Source organism: Carettochelys insculpta, chromosome 23 (genome assembly GCF_033958435.1).
Source record: "Carettochelys insculpta isolate YL-2023 chromosome 23, ASM3395843v1, whole genome shotgun sequence".
Classification (NCBI taxonomy): Eukaryota; Metazoa; Chordata; order Testudines; family Carettochelyidae; genus Carettochelys; species Carettochelys insculpta.
Genome location: NC_134159.1, coordinates 3,120,550 through 3,142,308, shown reverse-complemented (window position 1 = coordinate 3,142,308; position 21,759 = coordinate 3,120,550). Strand labels below are relative to the sequence as shown.

The following is a 21,759-nucleotide window of genomic DNA, read 5'->3' as shown; positions in this document are numbered from 1 at the left end:
CCTGCTTTGCCACCTCCTTCTCCTCTCCTCCTCCCCTTTCTCTCCATCCACCCAGCCTAGCCCTGTTCTTCTGCCATCCTGCTCCACAGCCCCACCAATGTCCCAGCACATGCCACCGTGGCACCAAGCAGAAGCCCCGCCCCCCGGGATGGATGACAGGTGAGCAATCACTTTGATGATTATCTATTCTGCACACTCTCTCTGGGGCATCTGGCATTAGCCTCTGTCAGAAGACAGGACACTGGGCCAGGTGGACCTTTGGTTTGACCCAGTCTGGCTGTTCTCATTCTTTTGAGTTTCTGGATGATTACAAAAATCACCTCCTAAATTACACAGTAGCACCGAGGCACCTTGTGCTTCCCCAGCACCCATACATGTGATGGCATGTGAGCCATATGTCCAGCATAGCCTTCAGAAAGGCCATGTGTCAGCTCTTTAGGACCTCTTTCCAACCCTCCCAGTGGCGCAGGGCCACGGAGAATGGGTATGTCTACCGAGGAGTTATGGGTCTACCCAGCACAGGCAATGCAGCAGTGAAGAGGTGTAGGCTAGCTGTCCTAAAATAAGCTCACCGGGCAGTCTGGGTGCACACTCAGGTCCATGCCAGTGCACCTTCACAGCTATTGGTACCCAGGCTAGTGAGATGAAAATGAGCCAAGGGATGCATACGTGGGCTACCATCACTGATTAGCTGCAGTCACGGTGGCCAGTGGGGCCAGGGGCCTGCCAAGTTCATAACCCCATCAGAGTCCTTGTGCTGCCTCTGGATCCCCCAGTGGTAGAGATTCCACCTTCAGCACAGGGGGGAACTTTGGAGTGAAACGGAACAAACAAGCGTCTGAGAGCTGGACGCCTGGCTTTGTCATAACTCGGGGGTGTGCAAAGTGAGGGGTGCCAAGTTTTGTAGGGGAGGGTGAAGCATGATTGCTCCTGCCACCCCTCTGCTTTCTCCCGCACGGCTCATCACCAAGGGAACACCACCCCACCCTCCACCCCGCCCTGCTGGGCCAGTCACAATGCACACAGGTCCTGAGTCAAGCGGTGGGGCAACCAGCAAGTTCCCAGCTTGATAAGGTGATCTCCTGGGATCCCTTCTTGGTACCTTCCTGGGGTCCCCCCCACAAGCACACCTCCTCCTCCAGGGAACCCCTTCGAGCCTCCCAGCATCCCCCTCCCCAGCATCCCACCCACCTCCTGAGCACCCCCCTGCATCCCTTCCTGCGGTCCTCCCACAGGTGGGGGGGACGGCTCATAGCAGAGCCGAAAAGCGGGGTGCAATGCCAAAAGTATGCTCACCCCGTCCTAACTGCAGGAGTTACTTACCACCTGCATTCCAGCAAACCTCTCCCGAGTTAGCCCAGTCCCAGCAACAGCGGCCACGCTGCGAAGTAACACGAATGGGTCAGCAGCCGGCGAGCACAGCCTTGGCCTGGGCAGCCGAGCTGAGGGAGGCTCATGCGCCCTCCAGCACAGCACAGGGCGCAGGAAGTGCTGAGCGCACTGACCTGCTGCGGTCCAGCTGCCCAGCGGGGGTGTCAGCCGTGTCCACACTGGGCAGGCAGTGCATGGTGCTCCCGTGCCCACGGCTTTCCACAGCCCTGTGGCGCACACCACTGCACAGCCCAGACCGAGGCCCAGAGTGAGGGGTTTGTGGAGAGAAGCCAGGACAGGGCTGGAAGTCCAGTTAACTCTGCAGCTGAAGACAAGGCCGCGACACAGTATAACCAGAACTGGCTGGGTGCCAGGAACCCTCCGATTAGAACCGAACCCCAATCTTCTCTCTGGCCTTTTCCCCCAGGCGCCACTGCCACATCCCATTGAGAGCTGGCTCCCGAGGACAATGCAGCAAAGCCAGTCCATGATTACAGCCCTTCCTGCGGCATCAGACACCGATGGCGTCATTCGCGGAGGCAGTGGAGAATGACCTGTCTAGGGCCTTGATGATCTCTGCCTCCAGCAGGAGTGTGGCAGCCCCTCGAGTTATGCGAGGTTGTGTTCCCGCGCGCCCTCGTGTAAGTCGGCGGGGGTGGAGGGCTTTTTTCTGCAACCAGGTAAGCAGCAGGAGCACCTGGAGCTCCTTTGGAAAGGCGAGTCCTGGGGCTGGGGGGGCAGTTGGGGAGGCTTATGTCTGACGGAGGGTTAGGGCCATGGCAGGGGGATGGCGGGGTTAAGGCTGAGGTGAGTTAGGGCTGTGGGGCGGGGGGTGGATTTGAGTCAGAGTCATGTGGGAGGTCGGCAGGAGCCATATGGGTTGGGGGTGAACCAGGGCTCCGGGGGGGATGAGGATTTTGAGTTGTGCTTAACTTGCGTTAACGCGACTTCAGCCAACTCAAAATCACACATTTCGAGGGATTACTGTACATGGACGAGAACCCCTGTGACAAAGTGGGATGTGAGGATTTTGTTCCCCTGGTTAGGTTGCAAGTGCTCCCTACTGTCCTGTAGTAAAACCAGGTGGGTGCCTCAGTTTCCCTAGGCATGGCATCGGTGCATAATGGTGAGGGGAGGGTCAGTGCAATGACTTGGCAGCATACACAACGGGCCTCCATGACCTTTGTAACCTAGGCAACCAAGCAACATCTTTTTTCCCCAGGAAACAGGACCACGGAGAGAGGAGGGGCCCATCTCGGGGACCCCCTCGGGGCCCCTCCCCCCAAGACGGATGGTGCTGAGGGCTTCTGGTGTCTGTGCTGACAAGTCTGTTCTATGCTGTGTCCCTGTCCCAGTAACCCTCCCATTCTCCCTGCCGAGCGAGAGTCATGTCTGACTGCAGATGGGGGGTAGGGCCTGGGGAACCCCACATGCCGTGCCAGCCCTCCAATGCCCCAGTCAGCGAGTGAGGGGTCCTGCCACCACACAACAGAGACCAGGCTGCTGCTACTGACACAAAAAGACTGAAGACGACATGCAACTCCCCCACTAACCCCTTGTCTGCGGGCACTTACCGCATCCAAAGTTCACCCGGTGTTTGCACCCCTACCTGCCCGAGCCTCCCTTCTCCTGAAGCAAACATAGTAAAATGAGGGTCTGAAACATAAACTCATCTATCACAGGCCTGTTATGAGGCTTAAAAGCTAGGCCATAATGGTCAAGCCTGTGCTAACAGGGGGAGGGATAGATCAGTGGTTTGAGTGCTGGCCTGCTTAAACCCAGGGTTGTGAGCTCAATCCTCAAAGAGGCCATTTAGGGGTTGGAGCAAATAGATGCCAGGGATGGTGGTTGGTCCTGCCAAGAGAGGAGGAGACTGGACTGGATGACCTCTGAAGGTCCCTTCCAGCTCTATGAAATAGGCATGAGCTGTGAGCAGGAGGCAGGCTTGCTAACAGGGTTACTGCTACAAACACAAAAAGGGCCCAGGCTGGGAGCATAGCCCAGAGTTGCTGTAACACAACAGCTCAGGAAGAAACACCTTGGTACCAAGGCACAGCACCAGACAGAACAGGGTCTAAAATGGCAGAGTGATGTTCTGATCAAATCACCACCTCTAATGTAACATAACAGGGGGATCTAGGTACATCCAAGGGCAACAAACTGATCCACCCAGAGTGATGGGCACCTCTGTGTACAAGTGCCCCCCAAAGAGCTGTCTTGGTCCATCCAAGGGGGCAGTGGCAAAACCCATGTCAATAAGTCACATCCATTGCAACAGGCACACAGTAACCTAACCACTGTCACCTGGTCCAGGGAAGCCATGACCACACCTTGGTTTTATTAAACCAGCCTGCTACCTTCAATCCTTATCTGAGTGTGGGGTCTTTGGGGGCTGTCCTGGAGTCTCCCCCACCAGCCAGCTGGGTAGGGTTAACGGGACATCCAGTGCGGGGGGGGGGGGGGGGGGGGGCAGACCCACATCATCCAACAAGTCTCATCACTGACAGAGCAGTGAGCACCACGCCCCGGCGAGTTCTGACTTCTACAGCAAACTGTCTGTACTAAGAGGAGGCGGCCAGGGATCTTCCTCGGCCTCTAAATACACCCAACAAACCATTCGACGAGCCCCTTTGCACAGGGAGGCATCCCTCCACCCCAGCTTGCCTTCCCTCACCCTCTTCTAGCTGAGACAGTCTCACCACCCTCCCTTAGCACCTCATCCATGCTGGTGAGTGGAGCTGATGGTGACACGTGCAATGCTTAACTTACGTGCCAGCAGCCAGCTAGAGAAACCCACCTTGTGAGACAGCAAACCTGGTGACCTGTCCCTAGCCAGAGACCTGAAGAACACCACGGTCAGCCAAGGAACACAGCTCCTTGTAACAACCATGTGTGTTTTGCTGTGATTTTGATGGACAGCAGGACACCAGCTTTCACCTGGCCCCTGCCATCACACTTCTTGGACTGTGTGTACCAGACCCAGGAGGTCCCTGGTGCCACCAGCATCCCCTCCATGCACCTTCCCAGTGGGCACCAAGAGGGTCTGGGCCGCAAACATTCACCCTGCCTGCACCACACCGGATCCCCCACTGCCCATGCCTGATGGCAACACCCCTCTGCAGAGCTGCTGAGCTTGTCTGGGGCATACTCAGGTGGACTGTCACTACACAGGAAGCTGCTGGTGATGTTATTTGCCCAGCCTGTCCCCTTGCTGGCCTCACCCCAAGGTCAAATCTGCAGGTGATAGTCCTGCTTTTCAGATGTTCTTTGTTTGCACTTTGCCCTTGGCCCCAGTAAGGCCACAACCTGGGGTCAGACCTGGCCCCCCTTTCCATGGCCTTCCCCCCCGTGCAGGGTCTGACAGCTCCTGAGCAGAGCTCTCTTGTCTGACACTCAGGCTGTCCTTGGGAAGTGGAGGCAGGTCGGGAGTAACAGACAGGAGGGCTAGGAGACTCTGATCCACCTAGAGACTGGAGGGCAAAACAGCAACTCTGGTGTCTGATCGCCTGGTAAGTTCTCCCACTAAGCAGCCAGCGCTGCTAGCTAACAGACTCCCATCAGAGCTGGGGGCAGCGGCAGCTCTACCAGGCTGGCTGAGACCAGCAGCCAAGTGCTCCGTGTCTGTGCTCTGGGGGCATTATCCGGGACTGGATAGGTCTGGGGCCCCTAGCTTGGCACAGCCAAGGAGTAGGAGCTACTGGGGGAATTTTAGGTCGTATTATACATCCAGCTTGTCTCCTGCCTGAATTGATGCCAGTCAAACCAGTAGTTTCACTAGATCCCTGTGCTCCTGCGACCCTGATCCAGGAGGGATCCACTACCGAGCACCAGGATCCAAGAACGAGGGATCTAGGGGCCCAGAGCCAGGATCTTCCTATACTAATTGCTGCTGAGGCAGAGTTTGGGAGCATTGGACCAGATCCTGTCTGGGGTGCGGGGAGAGACACAGCCCCTGGGCCAGGCATTTGTCTGCTCTGTAACGTTGCAGGTTTTGCTCTGTTCCTGGGACGCAGAGTCTCAGGGCTAGCTGCCTTCCCTGGCGTGGCGGGGGTCTGGCGGATCTGATTGGCGCGGGGGCCTACAGAGGCGATAAGCCTCAGCTCAGTAATGAGGGCGCTGTGCGTACATCTGGCCTCTCCACCGTATGCTCAGCCTGCTCCCGGCTGCCGGTTTGAAGTGGCTTTTATTAAGCGAAGCTCGGCTCGTCCCACATCCTTGCGATAAGATCCCCCGGCGAGACGAAAATGAGGACATCATAATTAGCGTGGCCGTGTGAGGCGGGGGAGGGGGCACGATTCCATCTGCATCCAGGGGCTCACTGAAGAGTTTAAATTAAAGTCAACAAGTTTTACCCAAAGAAAGAGCAGACTCTGAAAGGCAAACAATGCAAACAGCAGAGGGCTGTGCAGCTGAACCAGGCCTCCGAAAGCGCCTGGGGCCTGCACAGTGCAATGGGGAGAGTCAAGAGGAACGAGCACACCCGGAGGAAAGCTGGGCTCCAGGAAAGGGGCTCAACCCTGTCATTTCCCGCAACAGTTCCCACGCATTGGCTGTGCCAAGCTAGGGCCCCCAGACATACCCAGTCCTGGATCACACCCCCAGGGCACAGACACAGAGCCTTTGGCTGCTGGTCTCACCCAGCCTGGTAGAGCTGCCGGTGCCCCCAGCAATCTCCGGAGCTTTCCTGCGCCGGGTGCTGCAATGTGATGCCTTCCCCGGAGCTGCCTAGCACTGTCTGGCCCAATCTTTCTTAACCTTTACTGCAGCCTGCGCCCCTTCGGTTCTCAAATACGTCCTCGCCCCACATCAAAAATGGAGACGGAGGGGAGCCTATACACTTTTAAATGCTTGTTATATATATGTAAAATAGTTTTGTTACTACTCACCACAGCTAATAGTACAGTAGGCACACAAAATACACAAATACTACCCAGAGATGCTGCCCTGTTTCCTTCCGGAAGTCAATTGTAACAGACACGCTAACAGTTAGCATCTGACTGAATTCAAACACAACCACTCATTTACCTTCCAAAAAAAACCTGGCACATCTCGCACCCCTGGAAAGGGCATCACATATCCCCAGGGGGTGCATGCACCCCAGGTGAGGAACCACTGGCGTAGTGGAAGAGGGACGCCCCTGTGATTGTAGCAATAAAGCACCAAATGGGGTTTACTAGTGACAATCCCCCACAGTCAGGCACTGCGATGGCTAATGAGGGATCTGTCTGGCAGTTAACAACCCTGAGCCCTAACTGCCAGCAGTGACGAGCATCTACATAAGACCCTACAGACAGCCATGCTGGGTCAGGCCCAGGGGGGATTTAGCTATAGGAAGTGCCCCTCGCAGAGGGAGACCAGCTTGTGACTTACTGCAGTCTTTATGTTTAAGGCTCTGCTCACACTGACAGATTCATTTTTAAAGAAACGTTATGTGCACTGGGGCCTGGCCCACATTCCATTCTAAGGGGCAATATTCCTGCAGACAGAAACCCCTAGAAATCTCACAGCAGGCTCAGGGGCTCCCAGGCAGCGGTAAAAGTCTACCTGCCCCTGCACCATGCTCCTGAATGCAGTCGCCCAAGGCCAAAGGCAGATCCCTGGCTCGGACGTCTCCACCAGAGGGCAGGACCCCCAGCCCCACACTCCGTGCTAGCCAGCTACCTATAGTGCAGATGGAGGTCCTGTCTGACAAAGAGCACTGCTGTCTGCAGCAAAGCACCCCCCTTCCATGTCCAGGCCTCCTGGAGCTGTGAGCAGGCCAAGCCTTCGGGGAGCTCCTTGCCACTCGTGTGATGGTACAAAGGCCTTGCAGGAAGAGCCAGCCTGGCTGGCTCGAACCCAAGACCTATTGCCATTGACTGGCTGTCTGCTGGGTGGGTTTATTGGCTTTCCTGGCAGCAGTCTTGGGACAGAGGCCCAGGCCTAGCACCAGAAGGGGGAAAGGTTTTTAGCAGGACAGTGAGCCAGGCAATCCTGCTGCCTATGCTCTGACTGCTCCATGGCTCAAGACCAGCCCCCAGCCACCCTGCTGGTGCTTCCACAGCAAGAAACTTCCATTAGTACCACATGAACGCCGCAGGCAGTGCCTCCTGGGGCGTGCAGCTCTGTTGGCTGGTCAGGCAAATTGGGTGAAATTCCCCTGGATGGTTTTTGAATATTCCAGAGCACCGAGAAGCTGCTTTGGGGTTTTATGTTCATCGTCTGCATTCAGGGCACACAGAAGCAGCTCCTTTTGGGGAGTGGGGGAGAGAGCCGGCAGCAGAGCAGGCAGAGGTGTCCGGGAGCGGAATCTTCTCTGCGCATCCTCTTTTCCACTCACAGCTGCATGGCTAAAACGGAGCGACAGACAGCCCGGAGCCTGCCACCTGCCAGGGAAACAGCAGCGATGCCTCCAGAGCAACACGCTGCAGGCAATGGACAGCTACCGAGCCAGCCCGCCCGCCCACCTACCAATGCACCAGATCTCAAAGCATCTGCATTCGCAGTTGCCAGGACCCTCACTAAGAAGCAGTGACAATAACCCTGGCACTTAACCAGGTCTCACAGCACTTGTCAGTCTGTGAGTATAAACCGCCCCCCCCCCCAGGGCAGACCGGCATTACAGCCCCATTGTGCAGAGGGGAGAGATGAGTCAAGAGGGTGAGCAGCTTGCCCAAGACTAGGTACCCCCAGCTCACACCACTGCCCTTGGGTCTGCTCCCAGACAGATAAAAGGCTGGCGGCCAGCGCCTCCCCGAGCCAAGAGCCATCACATCTGTGTCCACATGTGGTGAGCCTGCCCTGCATGCAGCCAGAGGCGTGGCCATGAGCCGGGGTGGGTCCTCGGCCGGGGGGTGAAAGCGGCCTGGCCAGCCGTTGGCGACGGACAGAGTTACACACACTGGCCATGAGGAAGGGTGGCCCTACCTTCACCCGTGGAGAGAGGCTGAGGTCTGGGCTCCGACTCCTGGATGTGCTTAGCCCACTGGACACATCCATTGCTTAGTCACACACCTCTGACATGGGCTCCTCTGTGCTGTCCCATCCACACAAGTAGCGGGGTCCTTTCCAGCCCGGGGACTCAGCAGGGAGGAGGCTGGAGTACCAGCTGGCCGCGGTCCCCGTGGGGGTGCGGGGGACATCCCAAGAAGTGGGGCGGGCTGCACCGTCAGCACACCAGCCTCCTGTTGTAATAAGCATGGCAGGGACCCTCCCACCTCTTCAGACACTCGGAGTCCGACCCAAACCATTTCCTGTTTGATTTTGTAAATCAAAGGAGAAGACACAATAATTATTAATAATGTGCTGACTTATCCCATCAGTGCTTTAATTAGGCAGTGGAAAAGCAATCTGCAGGCGAGCCGATCGGGCTGTCTCCGAGGCCAAGGCTCAGGGGCCCAGTGGGTGCAGGCAAGAGGGCACCAGGGCGTTTGTCGCGAGGGCTGGTGCTGGGCAGTGGAGAAGGGGAAGTGGGACTCGTGGCGGTGCTGAGCAGAGTTTAATGAGCTGCAGGAAGGGAAGGGTTCCAGGGACAGAGCTGCTGCCAATCGCTCCACTGCGCTTTGAAGTTTTAATTGAGAGGAGCTGAAGCCTGCGGGGACGGGGCTGCCCCCACTGACCCTTTCTCCCACTGCATGTGTCACTGAGCTGGAGGCTGATGGCTGCTGTAATTAAGCCCTGGCATGGCTATTACAGCCAATTACACATCCGTTAATCACCCGGAGGAAACATCAGACCAGACCCTGGTACTTCCCCCCAGCCTGTGCTGCGCTGGGGCCAAAGGGGCACAGCGTAACCACCCACAGTCGGACTCGAACCCGGGACCTCTAGAGCTCAGTGCAGGAGCCAGCTGGTGCTCAGCTACTGCTGTAGAGGAGACTCATTCTGAGTGGTCTCGGTGCCACTCCAGGGGACAGTGAACCACACCCAGGTGTGTGGGTGACATCAGCACACTCAGGAGGCCGGGTTGTGCTTCTGGGCCCAGACCCTCTGTAAGGCCCTGGTCAGAGCAATACACCAGCACTTCCCACCAGGGTCTCATCTCACCAGGAAGGGGGTCCCTTGAGGATGCCAGTCCTAATCTAGCCTAGGGCCATGAAGACCAAAAGGTTTCACCATCTACAGCCAGCTAGTGGCCTCTTGGAAATACACCTATTAGCCTCTCAGTTCACAGCTGTCCACCTGGTAACATATACTGGGCTCTTGCCGGCCCATCCAGGCCTAGAGGAAGGCACTGCTGGCAGAGAGCTGTGATGGGGAAACCCAGGTTTCCTGCCCGGACACCACGACAATCTTCAAGAGGAAAGAAAAGTGAAGGCTGGTTTCCACAAACCCCGATTTCCCTGGTTCTCCTGGAAGCTGGCCAACTGCAGCTCACCCCCACGCAGCCTCTTCCTGGGAAGTCAGGGAAAAGCCTCAGTGTTCAGAAACGAGGTGGTTTAAAAAGTACTTTAAAAAACAACTGCCAGCTGACCCAGATTAGAATAGCAGAATCCTAAATGGCAAGGGACCTTGAGAGGTCATCAGCTCCAGTCCCCTGCCCTCATGGCAGGAGCAGGCACCACCTAGATCATCCCTGTTGGATATTTATCTAACCTGCTTTCAAATATCTTCAATGATAGCGATTTCACAACCTCTCTAGGCAATTTATTCTAGTGTTTAAACACCCTGGCAGTTAGGAAGTTTTCCAAATGTCCAACCTAAACCTCCCTTGCTGCAATTTAAGTCCATTGCTCCTTGTCCGATCCTCAAAGGCCAAGGGGAACAATTTTTCTCCCTCTACCTTGTAACACTCGCAAACTGCTACCATGTACCCTCTCAGTCTTCTCTTTTCTAAACTAAACAAGCCCAGTTCTTTCAGTCTTTCCTCACAGCTCACGTTCTCTAGACCTTGAATCATCCTTGTCGCTCTTCTCTGGACTTTCTCCAATCTTCCTTGAAATGTGGTGGACACAATCTGCACACTATACTCCAGTTGAGGTCTAACTGAGGACTTATGAACCTATTCGATAATATTTTAAACAGCAACCACCACCACTAGCATTTTAAAGAGGCTTCACCATTCTGATCACCCCTTGCCAAACGGCTGGAGCAGAGAGAGGAAACTCCAGAAGCAGATCAGAGGCTTGGAGCAATTCCTCTGGGAGAAGGAATCGGGAAGGTGAGGGTCATTTAGTTTAGAGAGGAGAAGAGAAAGAGAAGTTAAAAATCGGCACTTTCGAGCTGGCCACTCAGCGCCCACCCACTCAACTAGGTCCAAACTGTCCTGCTCCACTGGGCTCAGCCTTGGAAGTCACAGTGGGCTTCGTTTTGTTCTCAGGTCGGATGAGCACAAGCGTCAGAGCAGACACCAACACCACCATGACCACTGTACAGAAGCAGATTTGTGGGGAACGGCTGATGGCATCTTCCTTGTTCCAGACGGAACAGTCCCTCCCTGACCTGCAGGCAGGCACCCCTGTAGCAGGCACTGATCCCTGGTCACAGGCTGATGCGGGCCTGAGCCCACGTCTGGCACAGGAAGGTGCTGTTCAGTGTCAGGGAGGGCTCGATACGCCCAACGGAGACAGCACCTTGTGAGAGCCGGGCACTCTCCCAGGCCCATTTCCACCTTCTAACTCTGGCCTGGCACTGGCCTGTTGCACTGCCCAGTGTAACACCAGCAGGTGGGGGGTGGATTTCAGGGCGCAGCCACTGAGGAGAGGGGCAGATAGGCTGCCAATTCCAGCCAAGAAGCAACTGGGCAAGGACCCGGTGTTGGCTGGTACTTCACTCCATGCTGCACCCGCTACAAAGGCGTGTGCTGTCGGCAGTGTTGTCTAGAGGTGAGATAAGTCAAACCTGGGGTGCTCTGTGTGTGTGTGCGCGTGCGCGAGAGAGAGCGGAGTAGGGGGAGTGCATGCAGGCATGTGAGGCAGGAGGGGAGGGCTGCAATATTTGCAGGGCCGTCGGTGTGTCTGAAGTTAGGCCAGTCTGCATGGCGTGCTTGCTGGTGCATGTGATGGCAGCAGGCTGTGCTGTTCCCGGCTGTCGGCAGAAAATCGGTGGCTCACGGCTACAGCGGGTGTGTTGCCAGCTGCAGTCTCTGATATGGCTGACTTTTAACAGTGCCGATTTTCTGCCATACAATAACCCCGCTGTGCCACTAGCGCCAACTGTGAGGCTGGCGAGAGATGGCCACAAAACTCCAGCCTCGTGTGCTGCGGTAGACAACCACCAAAGGAGACACCAGCTCCTAAGGAGACACCTCCCCAGCACAACCACCCATGCCAAGGCAATTTCCCAGGGCAACTGCACTGTTACCAACCATCAGGCGCACTCCACCAAGCTCAGCTGCAGGGCCTGTATGTGCAACAGGAAGGCAAGGCCGTCTCCGTTCCTTTCACGCCAGAGCTGCCCAGAAGGGCCCCAGGCCCCAGTTTTTGGGTGCCCTGATAGTCCAAGACTTACCCCATGTGACGGATAGGTCAGCCAGCCCCAGTCTCCGGGGATCATCGCTGTGTCCAGTAAGTTCACTAGAAAACCCAGGAGGAAAAAATACTTTAGAAAACTGCTTCTCTTTCATGAGCAGTCTGAAAACAGCACAGCCCGACCCAAACCGCCCAGCCCTGCGCTCCCGCCCAGCTTCACAGCCCCTCCCGCGCCGCCCAGCCCTGCGCTCCCGCCCAGCTTCACAGCCCCTCCCGCGCCGCCCAGCCCTGCGCTCCCGCCCAGCTTCACAGCCCCTCCCACACCGCCCAGCCCTGCGCTCCCGCCCAGCTTCACAGCCCCTCCCGCGCCGCCCAGCCCTGCGCTCCCGCCCAGCTTCACAGCCCCTCCCGCGCCGCCCAGCCCTGCGCTCCCGCCCAGCTTCACAGCCCCTCCCACACCGCCCAGCCCTGCGCTCCCGCCCAGCTTCACAGCCCCTCCCACTCCACCCAGCCCTGCGCTCCCGCCCAGCTTCACAGCCCCTCCCACTCCGCCCAGCCCTGCGCTCCCGCCCAGCTTCACAGCCCCTCCCGCGCCGCCCAGCCCTGTGCTCCCGCCCAGCTTCACAGCCCCTCCCGCGCCGCCCAGCCCTGCGCTCCCGCCCAGCTTCACAGCCCCTCCCACACCGCCCAGCCCTGCGCTCCCGCCCAGCTTCACAGCCCCTCCCGCGCCGCCCAGCCCTGCGCTCCCGCCCAGCTTCACAGCCCCTCCCACTCCGCCCAGCCCTGCGCTCCCGCCCAGCTTCACAGCCCCTCCCACACCGCCCAGCCCTGCGCTCCCGCCCAGCTTCACAGCCCCTCCCGCGCCGCCCAGCCCTGCGCTCCCGCCCAGCTTCACAGCCCCTCCCACACCGCCCAGCCCTGCGCTCCCGCCCAGCTTCACAGCCCCTCCCACACCGCCCAGCCCTGCGCTCCCGCCCAGCTTCACAGCCCCTCCCACACCGCCCAGCCCTGCGCTCCCGCCCAGCTTCACAGCCCCTCCCACGCCGCCCAGCCCTGCGCTCCCGCCCAGCTTCACAGCCCCTCCCGCGCCACCCAGCCCTGTGCTCCCACTAGGGATCTAAAATCCCACTGAATTAGTTAACCACCTAAGCATTAGGTTTCAGTAGTTAACCAATTAAACTGGATGGGTGGGGGGGGGACGCTGGATCCCCTTGGATGCACCTTGCATCTGGTTAACCTCTACAGAGGGTCCTGTGCTTTGGGTCTGTGGCTGTGACTCTGGTACCAGACCCGGGGAGAGGCCCCAGGACAATAGGCCAATCTGCAGGGACCCTTCTCACCTGGGGGGTCATGTAGCAGGCCCAGGGCAGGCCCCTGGCTGGGCTGGGGAGGGCCAAGGCTCTAGTTCCCAGGCTGTCCCGCTAACACAGGTCTATGCGCTCAGCCGTGCTCTGCAGATGGCCGCAGGTCGGGATCCTCTGCACAAGGACCCACGAGCTCCTCATCTCAGCCCCCCAGCACTACAGGGGGTGGGAGAGGACAGCAGGATTGCCATGTTCTCCTGAGCCTGCTCCAGGTCAGCACAGCACTCACCCGGCCAGGCCAGAAGCACCTCAGTGTCTTACGGGGACTCAGCTGAGTCTGTTCTACTCACTCCATGCAGGGCATGATGGGGGCTTGAGGCTTGGAGACCAAACACTACCCGGCTGTGCAGCCCAAAGCAGCCCCACCCCCAGCCCTGACACACCTCTGCTAGTGTCCCACGAGCTAGAGCTCCCCAGAACACACTGCAGGGAAGCAGCTGCAAGAGAGGTACCAGCAACCACCCCTTGCAAAGGCCTGCTCTTGCCAGCCCAGCCTGAGCAGGAGGCCAGACAAGCCAACCCAGGGAGATGAAACCTGCTTAAGGCAGGGAAGGGACACGCCTTTAAACGTGCTCTGGAGCATCTTTATGAGCCTGTTCAGAGTCTCTGGGGGACTGCGGTGAAGGGAGCCGCCCGACAGCTGCAGGCTCATATGCTCGGCTCCCACTAGCCCCATAGGGATGTGCCCAGCGGCTCAGCAACTGCTTGGCCTTGGCCCAAGGTGCGGTGGCTGCGGGAAGTGCCCTCCTGCCCCAGGAACACTCCCTGGATGCTTCAGTCCATACAGCCTGTATGGGAAAGAGGAGATGGCGGATTCCTGGAGCCACTCGGCCTAGGATCAGGAGCAGGTCAAACTCACCTTCCATTGCGCCAACTGAGCAGCAATCCAGCCTCCCACCTGCCCTCCCCAGCTTGGCCACTGGCTTGAGCTACCTGGCAAGCTTGTAGCCACACCTGCCAAAGCTCCATGTGCTTGGCCAGCACCGGGCTGCAGACCCTGCCTGGCACAGCCCTGCACCCCTGCACTGCCCACCACCAGCTCCACAGCCCTGTCCGCTGGCTGCGTGACAGGCGACGCTGGAGCCTGCCCGTAGGAGCGGGGAATGCCCAGCTGGCACCGACACCCGGCCATGTGCGGCGAGCCCATGGGCAAAACACTGCTGCCTCCAGCTTGCTCTGGCAATGAGGAAGGCACAGGAGCCAGCCAGAAACTGATGCCCTCTGCCCAGTGGGATGGGGCCCAGACCCTGGGCAGCTGCCACCCCTCCGTGTGTTACCCACCAAGGCCAGTTTACAGCTTCTGTGTCGGGGCAGCAGCGAGGGGTGCTGGCTGCCCGCATTCCATCTAGAAAAGGGGACCTGGCAGTGCCCAGTCAGATGCACTCACTGGACACCAGCATCGCAGAGGGCAGGAGAGAAGCCAGCCCCTGCTCAGAGACAGCCACCATCTACCATGCAGGCAGGCTCCTCGTCAGGCTGCAGCAGCTCCTGCCCCAGAGCAGAAGGAACCCGGCTGGGGGCCGGGTAGCAGAGGGCGACAACCTGGCAAGCGAGTAGGAGGAGAGCAGGCCACAGGGGTGGTGCCTTTGGGAGACGGAAGTAGCAGGGGTGGGGCACTGGCTGAGGAGGTGGAAAAGGGAGTGGGAGCTGGAGAAAGAGGCAGAGGAGAGGCAGGGCCTCAAGGGAATAGGCAGGGCAGGGCCTGGGCGTCAGGACTCCAGTTACCAGCCATCAGCAAGGGGGCAAACCAGAGTCTCTGGTGCTAATGGAGCCGGCATGGCCCTGAGGCACATCAGCCAGAGTGCCAGATCCAGGCGACCACCCCAGCTGCGTGGCTGTGCAGGGGCAGCTCAAAATCTCAGCCAGCAACCGCAGGTGCAGAAGCGAGGAGCCTGGGCCCCTGCCGAAGACATCAGAAAGCTGCACCCTGATCGTTCTCTCCTCTCTGCCCACGGGCTATCGGCACCTAGCAGAGAGTAAAGCTACACCAGAATCAGGCCCCGCTGCAGCGGTGGAATGTGCCATGCCAGGTCACTTTCCGAGTAGAAAAATCACAGCCCTAATGGGAACAGCTCAACTGGACCACAAGCGATGTGGAGTCTAGACCTGTGCAGCACCTAGCACAGCCAGGCCTGATCCTGGCTGGGGGCTGAAGGAACTGGAATACAAACAATATATACCACTGCTGAGACTACCTCTGCCGTGCTCCCTCAGGGCCAGGGGGGAGACTGCAGCAAGCAGGGCATTCAGTGCAAGTAAGGGCGGGCACCGTGCAACGGGCAGAACAGTGCCCCTTTCACTTACTAGTCCAACCGGGGGCAAGTGGCAGAGGCAGGGAGCGGAGCTGAGCTGCCTGGGTAAGGCCCGGGCAAGGCCCGGGCATCACACTCCTGACAGCAGAGCATCTGCTCTGGAGCCATCTATTAACCTTAGCAGAACACTTGGAAAGAACTTCCCAGGTTTCTAATGCGACTCCCTTGGCTCCGCAGCAGGACAGGGCCCTGTGCCGCCCGGCGAGGTGCTGTCCAGACTGCCAGCGAGCCGACTTGCCCTCGCACAGTAATTACCTCCAAAAGCTCAGAGCCACTTTTATTTCTTAGTTTAAATGTGAAGATTTTCTGCCTATTTGCCCTCGGTAATTTGCCCAGCAGGGGGCTCGGCCCACAGGATTTTCTGCTCTGATGCTGCAGTATGTTACCTGTGCCCCTAGACACACACAGGTCGCACCACTGGCTGGTCAGGCAGCAGGGAGGTTGCTGCCAGCGAGGTGATCTGCCACACAGAAATCAGAAACGGGGCTCCCTGGTCAGCAAAGACTGCAAGTGACCTGTGGAAGGCTGCTAAAACCCATGCACGTTGGACGCCTCTGGAGCTCTCATCTGGCCCTACAGATGCAGCCTCCAGACGATGTGCTCACGTGTGGCAGTAAATACCCTGTTCATATGGCTTATGAACGAGGCTCACAATCCCTCAGGCAGGCGGCAGGACATGCTGCTATTGGCTCAGTCTGCAGAAGTATGATGGGCTTGACTAGTCATTGTAATAGTGATCAGATTTTGCACTGAATCCGTGGTTTGGACAAGTGGGTAAACAGGCTGAACACTACTTCACAGGTGGGGGCCCCTGAGTAGACTTCCCCAGAGACATTGGCTTGGCTAAGGACCGAGGCCCACTCTTTTGGCTTGGATTCCCTTGCTCCAACCACGAGACATGCTGCCTACGGGTAGCATATGAAGAAGCTGGATTAATTCCTATGTGAAAAAGAGAAGACGAAACAGCCTAGTAAGTTTCTCACCATGGAGACAGCCACACAACAGCCACTGATGTTAATAAAAGGCACAGCAATAAACTCCAAAGGAAGCACAGAAAACACCTCCCACCAGGCCTTGCTGCTGGGCTCTCACTGGGAAAAGATCTTAGCACGAGGCTCCCATCGCTGCAGGGGAGCTAGGCTAAACCACCAGCTAGCAGTGACAGTGCAGACACAGAGAAACCAACCAAAGCCGTGCTGGGTGCCCCGTAAGAGGGGCCTTTTCACCCAAGATCTTTCTAGGCATTTCAGAGAGCAGCAGGGAACCAAGATCCCTTGCTACTTTCTAACCTGCTGCAGTCCTTGATCCAGAGATTAGCTCCTCTTCCTCCCAGGCAGCCATCCCTCTCATTGGACCAAGGCCTGCAGCAGGTTAGAAATTAGGGTCAGCGGAAGCAGTCCTGTCCCCCTGGGCTTTCTTCTTCTTCATCATACAAACTTCAAAGGCTTCCCAAGATTCCCAGCCAGGCTCCAGCCCCGGAACACCTCGTGCATTGCTAATCAAACTATTCGCCATGTCTTCCCCACACACCTGCTCTCAGCCTCTCGGTTGTTAACCCAGTCAAAGAGCAGAGCGGTGGGACTATGCACCCCTCTCCAAGCAGGGCTCCCGGCTCCCAGCTCCCCCGCCCGCTCTAGGGTCTCCCCATGGCTGGATTCAGTGCAGCACCATGAATAAACCAGCGGGTTTTAACGGCAGCCGAAAGCCAGCATCAGGCTCTCAGCCCGTCCACCCCCAGCCTTCTGAGAGTCACACTGGTAAGCTTCCCTGGAACGCCTGCTCTTGTTCCAGCAGGTATTGCCATGGGGGAGCTCCAGAGAGCTGGTGTCCCAGAGCGTGGGTGACCCCAGGCCCTGTCCCCCACCCGCAGTCTCATTGAGCAGGGAGAACAGGAAGGTTATGAGGTGACAAGGACTGACTTGTCAGCAGAGACACCAGAAGCCATCAGCAACATCCATCTATTTGGGGAGAGGGGACCCAGAGGAGGTCCTGAGCTGGGGCCCTGGTCCCCCTTCCCTTCTCCCTAGCCAGGCCAGACTGCCCCACTGTGCAACCCAGTTCCAATTCAAACCAATCAAGCCCCTCCTCCCGCCTTCGCCCTGTTTCGGGAGGAAGGAAGGTGTCACCTGGTTGCCTGGGTTACAGAGGCCAGGGAACACCATTGCCTACATGTGAGAAGTCATCACATGGAAACTCCTCTTAGCACTCTGCACTGATGCTGTGCCCAGGGAAACTGAGGCACCACCTCAGATTCCTGCAGGACAGTAGAAAACACTTGCAACCTAACCAGGGGAATACAACCCTCACCCCTCATCTCGCCTTCATCACAGCTGGACTCAATGACCACAATGGGCTCCTCCAGCCCTGGAACCTATGGGCAACGGGCAGGGAAAGGACGCCCCCCACAGGAGGCAAACCTGCTTTTCCCATAGACTGAAGCAGTATTTTCAAGAGCCGGTACCTATGTGACCAGTGAATCAGCCGAGCAGCCGACACCAAGCCTCCCAGCACCGCGAATGGGGTCTCAAGACCTTCTCAGACTAGCTTAAACCCCATGAGACATGAAACAGCAGTGGCGTTCCGGGTCTTTTTCTTGGTCTGCTGTCTCGGGGGATGGGAGGGGATTAAGCCCCTTCATGCTTCTCTGCACAACAAGGAGGCCAGGAAACGGACCTGTTCTGGGGCAGGGGGATGAAATCCTCACAGAATCATGGGACTCCAGGGTCTGAGACAATATCAAATCAAATCCTGAGAACCTGACAAAACTCTGAGCATTAGCACCACTGGAATACAGCCCTTGTCCTGCCCAGGAACAGCACGGAAATAGCTGCAGGTTGTTTGCTACCCATGATTTTGTGGTGGATCACGTGTCTGCATCAGGGACCTGGGCTGGTCACAGGCTTGACCCAGACAGGTGCTAAACCACTGCTGCCTGAAACGGAAGTGCAGCTCCTCAGCCACTCGGAAAAGCTGGGTCTCGTCCTCAGCAGCCACAGCACTGCTGGGAGGAACACGGGCCCTGGGGACTGGAAGTTTTACTTTTAACCAGGAGACTAATGAAAGAGGAACAGCGGGTCACCCCCATCAGCGCCATCCCTCTCTCACAGCCATGGGGTCCAGTTTAGAGATGGACCAGCCCACTACAAGCAGCACTACTTGCGCTGGCTTCAAACTCAGACAGCTGAGTCCCCTCTGCTTAGATCCAGGGGGCCCAGACTTGATTCCTGCTGCTGTGACCCGGCCGGGGTGAGGCTTTACGAACCCCTCTCCTGGACTGTGACTATGGCTCTCTGCAACCGCGCAGCCTCTGGAGGCCGCCCAGGGCCACGCTCCCACAGCTCAAAGCTGTTGCCTCCACTCACCTGTCCTCCTTCCTCATGCACAGCCCCCTCCCACTGACACTAGCCATGTCCTCTCCCCGTCGAGTGACCCCTCTGCCCCCCACGGCACCAGCTCTCTCAGTCCCACGCCTGTCCTCTCCCATGGCTCCGGAGAGTTCAGCTGCTTCCGACCTCGCCAGCTCCGTAAAGCTGAGCCCCAGGAAGCAGAGGCAGAGGGTGGGAAGGGGTATGTGAGAGGGAGGCTGTGGAGCTAATGTGTACAGATAGAGGCCCCAGGGAGGAAGCGGCTGGCAGGAGCGGGGCGTGAATCCCCCATTCTTCCCCAGGGAAGGCTCCCGATCCAGATTGCTGCATCCTGCACCTTTGAAAGACGGGCGCAGGGACTGCCCCGGTGAGGGGGCAACGAGGAGCTGAGCAGCCGGGCGGTGCCCCTCGTGCTGCCCACGCTGTGGGAGGAGCGCCAGACCGAGAGTTCAGGCCAACGAGGGAGTGAGGGGAGGCGCAGACAGGAGATGAGAGAGTGTGAGTGTTATTTCCACCACAATCTGCTCAGTCTCCCTTCCCTCCTCCCACGGTGAGGGGAGCCACCGGATGAGGTGGGACCGGGAACGCTGCTTGCACAGAGTCCTCTTTCTTTGGAGTCCAGTGTTACTGTCCAGCACCACCCGCTGGCACCAGATCTCAAGGCTTCCCTCTGCCTGGGTAGTGCCACCAGGGTCACTCAGCTGTGGAGGCTCCCCCGTGAGTATCTTCAGGATTGGGCCCATGCCCACTCCGTTTTCCATCCGCCCTGGTTGCGCAGTGCGGGGGAATCGAGTATTGATTTTCCTCCAAGCCGGAGCCTCCCTTTCAGCCATCCACAAATCTCAGCCTCCGGTGCAGCCCACACACGACAAACTGCCAGAGAGACGGTTCCTCCTGTGGGAAACCTCCTCCTCCCCTAGACCCTCACGTTACCGACTGGCAGTACCTCAGCGCACAGGTGCTCTGCCTGGCCAAGTTTCAGAGAGGCTCTGGAACCAACAGGTTCTGCTCTATAATCGGAGGAGGTGGGTCTGACCCTCAGAAGCTCATTACCCAATCGAGAAAACGGTTAGGGTTTAAGGTGCTGCAGGGCTGCTCGCCTAGGGTTCCCTTGAATTCCTTTAACAAAACCTCTTGCTGGCTGATCCCAAACCACCCAGAGACGCAGGTTTTCAAAGGCGCCTACCTCCCCTGGGACGGGGGCTCATCACTCCCTAGGGCTGCTTGGGGAATGCCCACCTCAGCGCAGCAACCTCTGGGTCCTCAGTCAGGTCAGCCCCAGAGCAGCCTCCATGTCTCCTCTCCTTTCTAGCAGCAATACAGGACGTGCAGGCTGTGCTGTGCTGTGCTGCTCTCTCCCCTGGATTTTGGAGCACTGCACTGAACCACCGAAGTTAAAGGCGGCGAATGATCTGTGGTGGTTCCAAGTCTAAAACATCTGGGCCCAGACTGTCACACATCTTCAGGCACCTAACGCTCACCAGAATCAAAAGGAGTCAGGCACCTACATAACTCTGAGGATATAGGTCCTGCTGCCTAATTTCCAGGGGAGCCCTGGGGCTCCTGGTGGCTTTGTTTGGACTTGCTGATGCCTGGAATTCACTTGGAGACAAACTCTGTGGCCACTTTGCGTCCATGTTTTCAGAGCCAGGGCACTGGGCTGCAATTTAAGTTTGTGCCTCATGTTTCAGACGTCACTGCTGTGCTAGGCATAGGCCCTTCAGGACTACAGCTGTTCAGTGTTCCTGTGGCTCCATTTTTGGTGGGGGGGTGATGCCTGTACGATCCTTTTGCCCAGATCCCCATTAGAGGGACAATCCTGCATGCTTCCAGGCTGTCTCACTAGGCAGGTCCCTACTACGGATGCACCCCACAGCAAAGTTTCTTAGAGCTGCAGCTCCTTTCTCATTGCACATTCAACACTTTCAAACACAATTCACAGTGTCCACAGCTCTTGCCCACGACCAACCCCAATAGGCTGTTCTCAGTAACTTCCCATGAAGCTTTTCGCTACTAGCTGCGTATACACATGGGTATCTCAGCCCTCCCTCTATTACTGCCCTGAACCCATACCCTGAGGCCCTGGCCTTTTAAATCTGCTCTAGCTTCCTGCAGTAGTTCTTTCTGTAGTCTAGAGCTGTGGAGGTTGCGAGCCAAATTCAGCACTGGCGCAAGGCAATGCAGCCTCCACTGATGCCAATGGGAATTTTCTCACTGAGGGGAATTCGGCCCTGTATGTTTAAGCTAAACTATTTATCTTAGGGAAAACAAAAATCACGTTACACTTTTATCAGCAGCTGAACCTGCGGCTCAGCAGTCTTTGCTTCAGGGCCCCCAAGTGCTGTAACCCAGGGGGTACTCCAGGTGCAGGGGTGGCCATATGCAGCAATGCTGTGACCTAGCTCCCAGGGAATATGAACACAGGAGAGTCCCTGAGACCACCACCCTGGGGGGCCACAGGCTCACGAGTTCCATGGATAAAAGAGAGGGGCGGTTCCCCGGCCAAGGGAGCCCAGGGTCCCTGGGGAAGCAGGTGAGTGAGTGGAACTGCGCGCAGTGTTCCATAGGGAGTTTTATCAGTGCCTGGAATGACGGCGTTAATGCTTCTCTCTCTGTACTGGAAACGCCTTGCCTGATGCACCCTAGGAAGGTATCTGACTTCTTTACCAACACACCACGCTGCTACTGTATCCTGTGATCACCCACGCCCTGCAGGCTCCCTCCTCTTCCCTCACTTCTCCCTGCTTGGAGACTGTTCACTGAGAAATTCTGATTTTTTTTTTCCACAGAATGTGTGTGTTAGTCATAATCATGTGAAGGACATATCAAGTGAATGCGATGCAATCTGTTTGGGGTTTGCCCCCTCTTTGCTTTGATTACACCAAAAGCAATGAGCTCGGTTGTAGTCAATCTGACTGGTCACCCTACGAAGGTCAACCCATGCAAGGTGTGGGTGTGG

At 57.5% G+C, this 21,759-nt stretch overlaps 1 protein-coding gene across 1 annotated transcript in view; it reads right to left on the bottom strand.

The window, feature by feature from the left end:
* The window catches only part of EPHA8 (EPH receptor A8), a 74,500-nt gene extending 62,644 nt beyond the window's left edge, over positions 1–11,856 (bottom strand). Inside the window, exon 1 of the mRNA XM_074975916.1 lies at positions 11,800–11,856. Coding sequence (XP_074832017.1) covers positions 11,800–11,844 — 45 coding nt within the window. The 5' untranslated portion in view covers positions 11,845–11,856. The remainder of the gene's footprint in view (positions 1–11,799) is intronic.
* Positions 11,857–21,759: the final 9,903 nt, after the last annotated feature.